Source organism: Rhinopithecus roxellana, chromosome 15 (genome assembly GCF_007565055.1).
Source record: "Rhinopithecus roxellana isolate Shanxi Qingling chromosome 15, ASM756505v1, whole genome shotgun sequence".
Taxonomy (NCBI): Eukaryota; Metazoa; Chordata; class Mammalia; order Primates; family Cercopithecidae; genus Rhinopithecus; species Rhinopithecus roxellana.
In genome coordinates, this window is record NC_044563.1 from 122,220,835 (window position 1) to 122,234,505 (window position 13,671).

General features: G+C 32.7%; 1 protein-coding gene across 4 annotated transcripts in view; it reads left to right on the forward strand.

Annotated features, from left to right (window-relative positions):
- GRIA4 (glutamate ionotropic receptor AMPA type subunit 4) overlaps positions 1 to 13,671 on the forward strand; it is a 386,992-nt gene that overhangs the window by 311,802 nt on the left and 61,519 nt on the right. For 3 of the 4 annotated variants that reach the window (XM_030918824.1, XM_030918822.1, XM_030918823.1), the window contains exons 10-11: positions 619 to 729; positions 8,870 to 9,076. In XM_030918824.1, the coding sequence (XP_030774684.1) occupies positions 619 to 729; positions 8,870 to 9,076 (318 nt within the window). Of the gene's footprint in view, positions 1 to 618; positions 730 to 2,031; positions 3,268 to 8,869; positions 9,077 to 13,671 lie in introns of those variants that run through there. The other variant, XM_030918825.1, reaches the window with a different exon arrangement.

Genomic DNA, 13,671 nt, shown 5'->3' on the forward strand with positions numbered 1-13,671 from the left:
TAATTTAAAATGAAAAAATACAAATTTAAATGTAATATTTGAAAGCAAAAGCATTGACCATTAATATTCATCTCTGATGTAGTTAGCATTTCAAAAATGGTAAGATTGTTACCTAGTGGCTAGGTTATATCAAAACTAAAACCATTCCTGTTTTGCTTTAAAAATATATAAGTTTCTTTTGCTTGGAAATATTCCGTACATGTTCTTCTTATAAATCTGGCCATTCCCTTTACTACACAACCTGTAACTTTATTGATAAAGTCACACAAATTAATTTGGGGGCACCAGTCTATCTCACTAGAGGAGGGGATCTGCATAAAATAATGCTCCGTGCTCATATTCCTTTTGGAATCACCCATTCCCAATCTCTTGGCCACTCCACTATTGTAAACAGTAAATTTTCCAAACATGTAACAAGACAGGATCCTTAGCACCAGGAAAACTGGCTCATGAGCAAGTAAGAACACTTCCAACCACTTTTTTTTTTTCCCATTGGCTTTTGTTTTGTTTGCTTACATTTGTTTTGTTTGCTTACTTATTCATACCCTTCATTGTTCTAAGAAGAACTAGAGTAAATGCTTCTAAAATATGTTTTCAAGCATGTTCTCTATTTGGCAGGTTGGTTACTGGAATGATATGGATAAGTTAGTCTTGATTCAAGATGTACCAACTCTTGGCAATGACACAGCCGCTATTGAGAACAGAACAGTGGTTGTAACCACAATTATGGTAAGTGTTGGTCTATGCTTTATGGTGTTCCATTTTGTCCACAGGCAATTTTAACTTCCCAGCGATGGTGAGCAGGGAGGGCAAAGCTGACTGTTAGCAATGGTGACATGGGTGTTCTGATCCACAAAAGCCTATTGAGGCTTTGAATAGGTTCGTCCTAAGCTTTGAGTACATATAGTACTTTTATTTGTATTATCTTTTGTCACATTGTTGTTCTTGGAAAAATGCTCAGATGTTAAACATTGAGACTGTCAAACTCTAGTTGAAAATGTATGAAATGCTAAGACCCTAAAGCACAAAACAGTGAACATGACAAAGGTCAACCACCAATCACATAAATATATCCAGTAGTAAACATATTATTATTGTTACTATGTTTTTAAAAAGCCAATGTAATAATAATAGTGTTTAAAATTATAATTTTCAGATAGTTTAATCATTGGATAATGATTTGTATTGCCTGTTTACAATAGCGAAGATGTGACTGTGAAGATTTTAATGAGCATGATTTATATAACTAAATGATTTAGGAATTAATTTTATTTTTATTTTGAATGAGAAAAGGGTTTTCTTCCACCGATTATTTTTCTCATTGACCAGTGAGAAGTACACATTATAGTTTATTGAACTTCTAAAAATTGCGAAGAATACGATAGCTTCATTCGGCCACATCACAAAGTGAAAAATCCTCTAAATTTTAAGACTGCTTTTTCAAAGAGATTATGATAAAATTAACTTTTAAATAATAGAATATCTTACATATTTTTCTCTTCTAAAGTCAAACATGCCCTTTAAAGTCAACGCTAGTCAAAAGAGATCAACAATTGGTGACCTTTTCTATCTCATTTAAAGTAACATATACTCAGCTCACGTCTCTTTAGGCAAAAACATTTTAAATTATTTATGGAAATCTTACTCTAAATAAATGGAAATATTTTATGTAATTTAGTTTTTAGCTTTTGTCATTTTAGTTTCAGGTTTTTAGTAATGTTGAGTTGTTCCCAAAAATGATATTAAAGTTAAAGCATGAAAATGCCAGAGAGAAGCCTTCCTATGTTGCACTTAGTTTTAACCGTGTTGCATCACCAGTCAGCAATTTAATGTAATCTGACAAGCCTTCAGCAGACGTTTATGATTTTAGAATGCAAACCAACCAACAGAGTTTTTGTGTAAACCTTCTAACTTAATTGTGTAATATTTGCATGGGACTTGAAAGCAATATATATATATATGTATGTTTCTTTTCCTAAAAAAGACACAGTAATGGAAAGTCATACTTCAGTACAGTCCTCCTCTTTTCAGCCTCTGATGAAGAATCCTATTTTAAGAAATTGATCAAGAAAGAAAAGAGTTCCACGCTGTTCGACCATTCCTAACTAAGGCTCAAGTCTTGTTCTCCAGTGTAGTAAATTTAAGCTTATTTTTCATGTGGGATTCTTCTTGGATGACCAACTCTGGACTACCAGAAAAAAATTTTTTTTTAAGTTCTGTGACTTTTCTGAGATACTAGAACAAAAGAAGAATTAATCTTCATCTTTCTCAAGAAATAGATGTTGACAAAGAATCATTTAGCGATTCTGACATATCAATTCCCCTATCTTGAAATGAGGTCACTGTACGTAAATGATGGAATTATATCACTCCATTTCCAAGGGTAGATTTTCTATAAGTAAATATCTTGGAATTTGTGTGCTTGTTTTCTCAATATATACAGTTGTTTTCATTAAAGATCTCTTGGAATTTTGCCTGTTCTGTGTGAAATAAAGTGTTTTAATGTGCATTACATGTATGATACAGAGAATCTCCTTTCCATCCCTATTATTAAAGGGACTGGACAAATAATTCTTAAAACCAAAATACTGAATTAATTTTGCAAGCATGGCTAGTTTTCAGGAAGCATGCTATCAAAAAAAGACTAAAAGTGACTAAAAAAATCCAACTGTTTTCTATATATATATATATATAGAAATATATATATAAAGGATATTCTGTAAAGTTATATGTTGTTTGACAGTAAAGTCATCAATATTTTTGCTATCAAAATAGTATAATACTAGCATTTGTCTTTTTGTATGAAAATGTAATCTTTATATAAATAATACCTCTGGTATTTGCAACTGCATAATCATTCAGTAATTCAAAAAGACATATACTAGAATCCTTTTTCTGAAAGTGTTCCTTCAATTTGCTTTTGTTGAAAATGGTAGTCCAGGACCTATAATATCCCTCCACTTCCTTCATTATGAAAGAAATCCCTTGTAGATAAACAAGATGTTGGCATCTGCATGTAATTATCCCCAAATTCAATTGAAAACTCCCAATACAGATGGAATTGGCTAGACATTTTAATATATGTGATACCTATATCTAGATATAGAAGAAGGCTGAGAGTGAGCACTGGATATAATTCATTTTGATTGATATTGATATGGTGTTATTGTTTTTCTAGTTGTCTGTCCTTTGTGTATGTTGTTATTTATATGTTAATATACTGTAACACTATATGCTATTGCTAAATAAAATTGATTGAGAAATTCAGTTACTCATAAATATTTCTTGAGCGTCTGCTATGTGCTAGGCACAGTTCTAGGCCCTGGGGATATGTCACAGACAAAAATCCTGCACTCAATGAAACTTACAGTATATTCAGAGAAAGCAGACCAGAAACATAATTAAGAATTATATTAGCTATCTTTATTAAATATAATGTAGCGTTAAGTTTTTATGGCTGTTGAAAGTTATTTTGTCTTATAACAGTGTTGTATATCTTCAATGTGATTTTCATTTTAATAATAAATTTATTCTACATGACTATAATCATACTGAAATACCACAGCAAAATCTAATAGAAAATAAAATTAATATCATCATTTTTATCTTTAAGTCTTATTGACTAAAAATTTTACAAAATCAATAAAATTTATAAGACTGTGACCATATTGATTTAACTTTTTGTATTAAAAGTAATAATTTCTGCAAATAACCCAAAGAAGCCATATCTATTCCATGTGGTTTGGATAAATACAGCAATTGAGGGAAAAGCCGTTTACAATAGATCTTGGGAGAAGGGAGGGTGGTGTTTTCCTCTGTAATCTTACTACTTTCTTGGCTATTGAACTCTCTGGAAAAGGGGAGATAATACAGTGAAGTTTCAGACGAGCTCCTTTTTTTCCCAAGGCTTTACTACCGAAGTTAAGAGATGCTTATGATGCATTGCTCAACTACAAAAATATTTCTTACCATCTCATGAACATAACAATCCTTTAAGCAAACTTTCCATAAAACCAAATGTATTCACTCCAGTATCAGAATTACGTTACAAACCTAAAAGCAATTATCCTTATCACACATGATCTTTCCAGAGCTTACTTTTTGTACTTTTTATAACATGCTTGATATTTTTTCTCTATGTAAAATTCTGTAGATGTACTATACCTATGTATGTGCATTATAATAACATACACATGCATATTTATATAAAAATACTGTATTATATATACATACATACAGAAAATTAAAATGTATTTTCTTCCTTATAAAAAATATTAATTTTCCTCTTTCACACACATCACTCACTGAAGAGCTTATAAATCAGTTAGTTTTTAAATAATTTTGGCTAAATTTAAATTTTTTCAGCCATTAGATTTACTCATTTTTTTCTGAATTGAATAATAATATCTTAATCTTCACTTTTAAGAATTTTATCTATGGGATAAATTATCTACATCCATTAAGATTTTTGGAGAAAACCAAATATCCACATAGAAAACAACATTGGTTAACACTGATCACATTGTTGTAACAACTTTTAATAGTAATTGTAATAATTATATTCGTGATGTTTAGAAAATTTTGAAGCCTTTCTAGTATTTTGCTTTGATAGTTCCACTTTTGCTAAATACAAATAATCCAAAAAAATTTCCTTGGTAGGAAAATTATATTTTATTAAAAATCATCTTAATTAATTTACATAAATACTTCCATAAGTAAGCCCTAATGTAGCAGCTTTAAACAGAGTGACTTCTTTCCTGAAAAGCAGAGCAGATGTAGAACCCCATTCATCAGAGAAACTACCTTAATATAAAACTCCTGTTCATTAAGAAGAAATGCATTTTAAGTAACTTTTAAGAAATTACTGTCCTGCAAAGCATAGTAGTTGATAGTAACCATGGCAGGTTATATACATAAGACAGAAATAAGAGGTTACTCTATCCTTCTGATCATTCCATTTTTATTCAAAATCTAACACTTGGGAATTCATAAGGCTGTTTTACAAAGATACCCCCACAAATCCTCCTTAATGATTTGCCAGAATTTATTTACTATATTGAAAAGATTTTGTATTTTCTTCCCCCTTAATAGCCCCCAAACTTTGTATTAACTCTAATATGAAGTGTTCGAAGAGCCACTTGCAGACAACTTGTCAGATTGAGCATGGAGGAAATGAAGAGGTTGGGTGAATGTTGAGTATTTGCTACTCTTTGGGACTTGACATGAAAGGACAGCAAAGCAAAATGAGACACAGTCAAAGAACCAGCAGAGCTGAGCAACCATGAGCGACATTGTTCAAGGAAAGCCTAGCCATTCTCTCTTTTTAACCTCCCCACCTCCCTGGGTGCGATCATGTCATTTCTCTTATGCTGTCTGCATCACTCATCTTGAATCTCAGTAATTATTTATGCCCCTGGATAGGCAAAAAAATCTAACTACATTTCTAATCAACATCTGCAGTAAGCTGAAGTCTTTTCTAGTCTTTGTTGGTTTGCTCGGCAGGAAAACAATGACCTGATGGACCCCTGCTGTCCAAAATTAAAAAAAAAAAAGAAAAAAACTGAAACAATGAAAGAAGACATGAAATAAATATTTTACTCATATAGACGTGGGCCTGCTTCAGAAGAGATAACCTAGCATTTGTTAATATTTACTTTCCTTTAGAAAATCTGAATCAGAATTTCTGATAAAATTACTTTATAATGATACTGCTATTTAGGAAACACTGAGAGGCCAGGATATCTTTGTATTTATTTAGTGTGTTCTCTATGCCAGACACTATGAGAAGAAATTGAAAGGTTTTTGTCTACACTGTTTACATAGAAGATCATATGAAGAATTTCATTAAATGAATTTCATAAAAATGCAGAAATGCATTTCTTTAATCTTGTTCCCTCATTAAGTCATATGAAATCTCAATTAATGGCACATATTTTGATAAATGCAATAAGTGCTTCAAAATGTTCCAGATATTTCATTAAGTCATATGGATTCTCAATTAATTGCACGTATTTTGATAAATGCAATAGTTTCAAAAATTTCCAGATATTTCAAAATTGGCTAAGCACAGTGGCTCACACCTATAATCCCAGCTGTTTGGAAGGCTCAGGCTAGTGGATCACTTGAGGCCAGGAGTTCAAGACCAGTCTGGCCAACATGGTGAAATTCCATCTCTACTAAAAATATAAGAATTAACCGGGAGTGATGGTATGCACCTGTAATCCCAGCTACTTGGGAGGCTGAGGCAGGAGAATCGCTTGAACCTAGGAGGTAGAGGTTGCAGTGAGCTGAGATCGCACTACTACACTCCAGTCTGGGCGACACAGCACAGCTAGACTGTCTCTCAAAAACAAAAACAAAACAAAATATCAAAATGCAGGATCAGCTCCCACCTCTTTCACTTGTTAGCTCTGTGAAATTGAACAACTGGCTTAACCTCCCTGAGTCTTCACTGTCCCATCTGCAAAGTGGGAAATGCCTACCTCAATGTGCCAGTGTCAAAAGTAAATGAAAAGACATGAAGAACTTTACATTGTGCCCAATACGTAGTAAGCACTAAATAAGTAAGAGCTACCATTGTTTTTCACTACTATATTTTATTATTGTTCCCCACACCTTATACTCCTTTGCCATTATTACAAAAAAAAAAAAATAGTGACTTTGATTGCAAGAGAACAAGGGGCACACTTTACTTATTTTTGTGTCCCTGTCACCCAGCAAACTTCCTGGCACACAGTAGCTGCTTAATAAATGTTTGATTAAATAACAAATATGTAGCTTTTATTGAAGTAAATTGTTCATTATATAATGTAGAAGGCATTTAGCAAATTAGATTATAAATACCAGCTAGAGAAACTTACACACACAAGCTAATACAGTAATATATGTATTTGAGTACAAAAATTCATGTGTTCAAATATTGCAGACACTTGTGAATTGACCTTCAACCATAGTACCAAATGGAGCCTTAGCTATACCCCTTTTGAAAAACTCTTAAACTTGTTACACTTATAGATGATAGTTGTACAGCCATTTCAATCTGAATTGAAGCATTTTACAAATATGTGGCTCTTGCTGTTTTCTAAATACTCTTCCATATTTTAAAATGGTTATTGTAAAAAAAAAAGAGAGAGAAAAAGTAAGAATTAGTTCCCAATGACTATTAATATTCTATAGCATATTTTAGAAAATAATAATGCTTTGCAACAATTCACCAACTTTACAACCACATTTATAGTTTGCTAAACTCTTTACATTTTCACAATGTTTTCCATAAGCTACTGCATAATTTTCATCTGTCTAAAGAAGAGACAATTGGTTGCCTTAATTTTATGCGTGGAAGAACTTTTTACCCAATTCCGGGGTTAGAATAGTCATCAAATTCAAAAAAGTTGGAGGCTTCTGGGTCATTTGTCCGTGCCAACCTAAAGCAGGATTTAAGAACACAGTAGAAGGAGCAATCCTGGACAACTGCCCACTGTAGAATTATTTAGGGCATCTCTATGAGAAAATAAAATGTCCTATAATTCACATGTTTTATTAAATTTTTAAAAGAAGTTCTACATTTATGAAGTACTGAAAAACAATATCAGAATTAGTGTAGGTTGCCGTGTTATTCATCCAAAGTAAATTGCCCTCTATTCTAGAATTTTAAGAGCAAATTCAACTTCCCCAATTATGAATTTTCTGGGGGAAAAGAAAAGACTTTTATGAGAGATTACCAAATAAATGTTACAGTACAATTTTATAAAATATGAATACATTATCTCAATAATGTTGTAGCCAAAGGTGGCCACTCCTTGACTGCAAATGACTGGGAAAACTCAGATGTGACCAGGGACTCTCTCAATATTATGTGTTCAGCAGGTCTATCTTTGTTTTGTGGCTTTAGGTGCCACTTACAAAATCAAGTGCTTTTTGCTAAAATGTCTCTTTAGTGCATGTCTTTTAATGGTTTGGTTTAAGGGTGTGTGTTGTGTGTGTGTGTGTGTGTGTGGTGTGTGTGTGTGTGGTGTGTTTAACTGAAAACTGTAGTAATTATCAGCCACTGATAACCTTTTTCATTTTATCAGGATTTCCATCATAATTATTCATCAAATTTTCTGTCTCACTTGCTTAGAAAACTAAATGGGAATATCACCTCAGGTGTATGCTCATTACAACTGGAGGAAAATTATCAGCATCACTAGGGAAATGTTTTATAATAGAACTAAAGTTCATGGAGCACAAACTATATTTAAAGCCAAAATATTGGACATTAGGAAAGCATATTTAATGCAAATAACTATTTAAGAATTTTTAACTATTAATTCATTTTTTCTTTGAATGATAGTGTACCAAGTGCCTGCTCTGAGAAAGGCATCTTGCTAAACACTAGAGATCAAAGAAAAATGATGTAACCTTTTTCTTAAAGGAAGTCACAGTTGAATGTGGCTAAATAATATGGAGACTATCGAAACCTGTGACCTTGAATTAGACTTTTATTAGGTGAAGCTGACTAATGAATAGTCTTTAATTTCATGAAATATTTTAGAAATACTCATTTCATTGCTAAACAAGATAATTTATGCTTCTCTAGATAATTAGTAACTGACGCTTCTCCCATCACAGTCATAGTGCTAGGTTTTTAATACTTACTCCAATAGAAATTTAAAGATTTCCATTTTAGCATCCAATGCAAAGCAATTTAATCTCTGCTACCCATACTTATATATTCATCTGTTTTATTATTGATTTCTAGCTACACAAAATCAGTATGTGTGCCAATACTAAATACAATATTTTGTCAAATTCTGAAATCGGAAATTTACATAAGGTTTTTCAAATGTTTTATAATTTCTCCTTTACAGTTCTACTTCTCTCATTATAGGAATCCCCATATGTTATGTACAAGAAAAATCATGAAATGTTTGAAGGAAATGACAAGTATGAAGGATACTGTGTAGATTTGGCATCTGAAATTGCAAAACATATTGGTATCAAGTATAAAATTGCCATTGTCCCTGATGGAAAATATGGAGCAAGGGATGCAGACACAAAAATCTGGAATGGGATGGTAGGAGAACTTGTTTATGGGGTAAGCAAATCAACTTATTGAAGAATTTACTTACATATACCTGAAACTTCTTTTCCCTTGGGCACATAACAATTTTTAAATGTCTATTACTGTTTAATTTGCAGCTACATTCCAAGAACCATAATCAGTGTTAAAATCTTTCTTTGTTTTATTAATAATGCAATCCACAAACAATGAGAAAAACTGATACTTGATAAGATCAAAATCAGAAAGAAGATAAAAATTCAGAAAATGCAGTCCTAGTTTTTTTAAATGACTTCAGGATCTGGAGTGACTGTTCTTTTAAGTTTGATGCTGCCGTGTATAGAACTACAAAACAAATATAATAGTACTCTGGTATTTGTATTTGATAACTGTAGGAACAGGTTTCCTTCAACCATATAAAGATGGTCATTATTTTAGATAGTTATTTATACCTCCATTGTTTGTAATTACTCATAGATATCTTTTAAGTAATTGGTGAAGCAATCACTATATTACTTTATCCTCTATTAAATATTCATCAATAATGTCAGATTCTTACACTTCTGCTGAACACAGTAAATTTAAACTTCATGCAGTGCCATCATTTTTTATACTAGTATACATAGCAAAACACAAAAGCTAGAATTTATTCCAAAGTGGATCTCACATGAAAGCATGTTGTGCCCCTCCCTTGAGTGTACTTGATATTGAGGGTACATATTCATAGCTGAGGGCAAATACAGCATAAATGTTCCTGCCTGAATCACAGCAATATCAAGATCAATGTCTTCAGCTACCACTGCAAAATGTCAAAATCAAACTGGCAATTATCACATGCTAGTGATAGCATACTATTTCAGAAGTACAGAAACCAAATCTGTAGCTCGTAGGAAACTCTATTCATCGAGTAACCATTAAAATAACATATACTTGAAATGTAATATGAAATTTCCTAAAAGCCAACTTATATTTCACCTTCAAAATGTAGTCTGATTAATCCTCACATGACCACTTTGAAATGGAGAATTACACAGAATCATCCTTCTTCAGAAAATAATAAAGATAGAAAGATTTAGAACATAACTGAAGTCCTAGGAAGGACTCGCTTTCCAAGTCAGAACTGCAATTCAACAGTTTCATGATTCTGCATCTTGCCTTTTAGACCATGAAGCAATGAACATTCTTTGCACAGTACAGTAAAGTAGCTAAAACCTCTGCAGAATAAGGAAATTGTTTGACATTATGAAGCAACTGGTTAGTTTTATATCCATAGGAAAGAATTGCTGACTGCTTAGGTGACTCTAAATGAGAAAAAAAAGAAGTTTAGAAAAATAGCAAAATGTATTTTACCACAGAGTTCATTGACTGTTTCATATTGAGCTTTAAATTCCAAAGGAAAAGGGTTTCTAAAGCATTTGTTTTTTGGTTAATATTTTAAACTTTTGATACAGTAAGCATAACTTAGATGTTAATATTATTGAAGTTATTAGAACTACTGTAAGTCATTCCCTTTAGAAAATACTCTTGCATATTTCATCTCAAAAAATCATACTTGGATTACCAGTTAGTTATGAACAGCATAACCGACGTGAGTTACTTTCTGGGGGCACTTGTCATGCATCTCTTCTCTGGAGTCCCTACCCACTAGGAAACTCAGACTCACTCTTTTGCAAGTGTTCTGACCACATTTCATTCAGGGCAAATTGTTTAAATAATGAAAACAAAGGATATGAAGGGAGTAGCATAATTCACGAAAAAGTTATGTCAGTCCTATATATGTCACAATAACAAAAAGTCCCAAAGTTATGCAGTTCTCAAAGAGACAAAAGATAACATAATGGCTATTAATATCATATTCATATTCATTCCTCAGCCAGTCTGCAAGTGGTTAAAGACTCCAATCTCTGATGCTTGAGTTGTCCACTCTTTTCCCAAAAGGAATCTTCTTCAGGGTCTCTTACACATTCCACAGTCTAGGTACTTTCCATTTTGGTGTCTGCAAAGTCTATACTTGTTTCTCAACGTTTTTTTGTTTGTTTGTTTGTTTGTTTTCCTACTGCTAACACATACATGAGTGCCTGGTTCCCAGGGCTCTAGTAAAACTAAATCCATTCTCTTCTATAGAACAAAGCCTAACATGTCTAAATGATTAACTTTGCAAAATTATTAAATTTGGATTCATTATATTTTTTTACTTTACTCCTTGCAAACTTTGTTGCTATAATTGTAATGAACAGATTGTCTGTGAAGCATTTACATGTTATCCAACACACCATGTGTGAGACCCAGAAATCCAGAACCTCTCTCACACTCAGGTCCTTTTTGCTACCATGCCTGTGCAGTAAAGCAAGTTCACCTGATTCCCTGCAGTGTGCTGCTTCAGGGTCATCTCCTGGGCCTCTGCCACACTTGGGGTGTGTGTGTGTGTGTGTGTGTGTGCACGCGTGTGTGTGTTAATCCAAGGGAATAATTCTCAAAGCACATTCCAGTAGCACCAGAATTACCTGTGGGAGACATTTTACACACTGAAATTTGGAAATTACTGAGAGGTCATGAAACAATGCACATGCAACATCCCCGATGTTGGCAGAGGAAGCCCATGTGTGACCTATCTCTACTAGTCTCTTCCTAGACTCTCCCATGTCTCTAATTTTTGAAAGTGTCCCTCACTGGACATGTATGTCACCACCTTCATCCAATGTTCACTTTCTATGGCACTTAGTTTTCTGTTCAGAAAACACCTGTATTTCTCTTTATGTGTCTTTTTAAGGCTTCTTCCCTCACTAGTGGAGGCTTATATAAATTAAAAATTTCAGAAGATACCTCATAGAACAATGTAGTATGTGAAAGGAGGCATTTCAAGTAAGTGAAAAGATGTGTTATTTATTTATTCCTATTGGTACAGGAGGATGACTACTTGGAAAATTAACAATTTTCTAACACTTCATCATCGAAGATACCAAAAAGTGATAGGAGAATTACAGATACTAGAATAAAATATATAATATTGATAGGAAAATGATTTTTCTAAAACATGAAACCAAAGGCTGAAAACACACAAAAAATAATTTTATATGGCTACGACAAAATTTAAAACCTATGTATTGCAAGAAAACACGTGGAATTAAGTTATGGAAACAAAACAATTGATCATTAGGGAAAAAAACTGCAACATATATGGGAAATAAAAGTGAACATTTTAAATATATTTTAAAGTGCTCACAATTTAGGAAGTAAAAAAAATGAATACTCAATATGGAAAAGTGGGGGCAGATTATGATAGTAATACATAAAAGAACAAGTAGCTATTTGTTTTATAATAACAAATTCAAATTAGTACAAGGAGATCTAATTTCCTTCCAGATAATTGGGGAAGACAAGTAAAGATAAACAGGTCTTTTCTGAGGTTTAAGACTGAGCATGCCTTTACATAGTGCTGGAGACAGTAGAAATTTGCATAATATTTCTGGAGAAAAGTTGGGCAAAGCACATTATAAGCATTAAAAACATTATTACTGTTTAGACCGGCCATTCCATTTCTAGAAAATTATCTTAAATAATTAAAACATGTGTTAGGATTTGTCCTCAAAGATGTTGCATAGCTTCACTGTTTTAAATTTTATAAAACTGGAAACAATATGAATATCCCTCAAACTTAAAAAATGGTTGAGTATATTTTGACATTTTTCCAATAAAGCATTTGCAATCATTAAAACTTACTTTTAACTTGTATACTGAAATGGAAAAGTGTTCATTATATTATTTGAGAAGAGAAAAAAGAATTGTAAGATGTAATGTTCTACATTATTCCTTTTTAAAAGAAATTAAAAATACTCTTCATAGAACAAAGTCTTCCAGAGTATATAGAAAGAAAAAACAAGAGTAGGTGATGGGAATAAAGGTAACGTTTCCTAATGGGCTGGGTCATACTAATAAAATCATTAAAATGTACTAATTTTTCTAAAGCTAGTTCACATATTACTTATGCAACAAAAATTATACACATAATGATAGCTATGGGGAAAGTAATAACCTTCCAGCAATGGTCTGACTCTTGTATATATGGGCTTTTATGATGTGAACAAAGTTTATTCCCTCTTAAAGGCATATGTGGTCAATTCTCAGTCACCCAGGGAGACGTGACTAAAAGTACCTTCCCCATTCTAACCCCGCAGTTGCCCCTTGCATCAAGCCCTTGGCCACTGTATAGAATCAGGAGTCCAAGGATATGTAGGAGTCATTGTAAGAGTGGCAGCCTCTATGTAAGAATTTGTATGTCTGAGCATGTTTCTGGTTCCATTTTAATGTCAAGTATATTCCTTTTAAAATAAATTATCAAAACTCTCTTTTATTTGTAGATCATGTGATAGTTTAGTTTTCACACTACACTTGATTCCATTTGATTTTAGAGGTGGGGTGAGTTACACTCTACACCTTATTTCACTTGATTTTAGAGGTGGTGGTGATCTAACAGAAGCAGCCCAGGCTCAAATCCCAGAGCTGCCATGATGTGTGAATCTCCCTTCTCTGAATCTCAGTTTCATCATCTAGACAATGATAAGTATACGATTCTTATGAGGACTAAAAGAGAAGCTATTCAAAATATTTAGATCAGCATCAGATCAGCATCG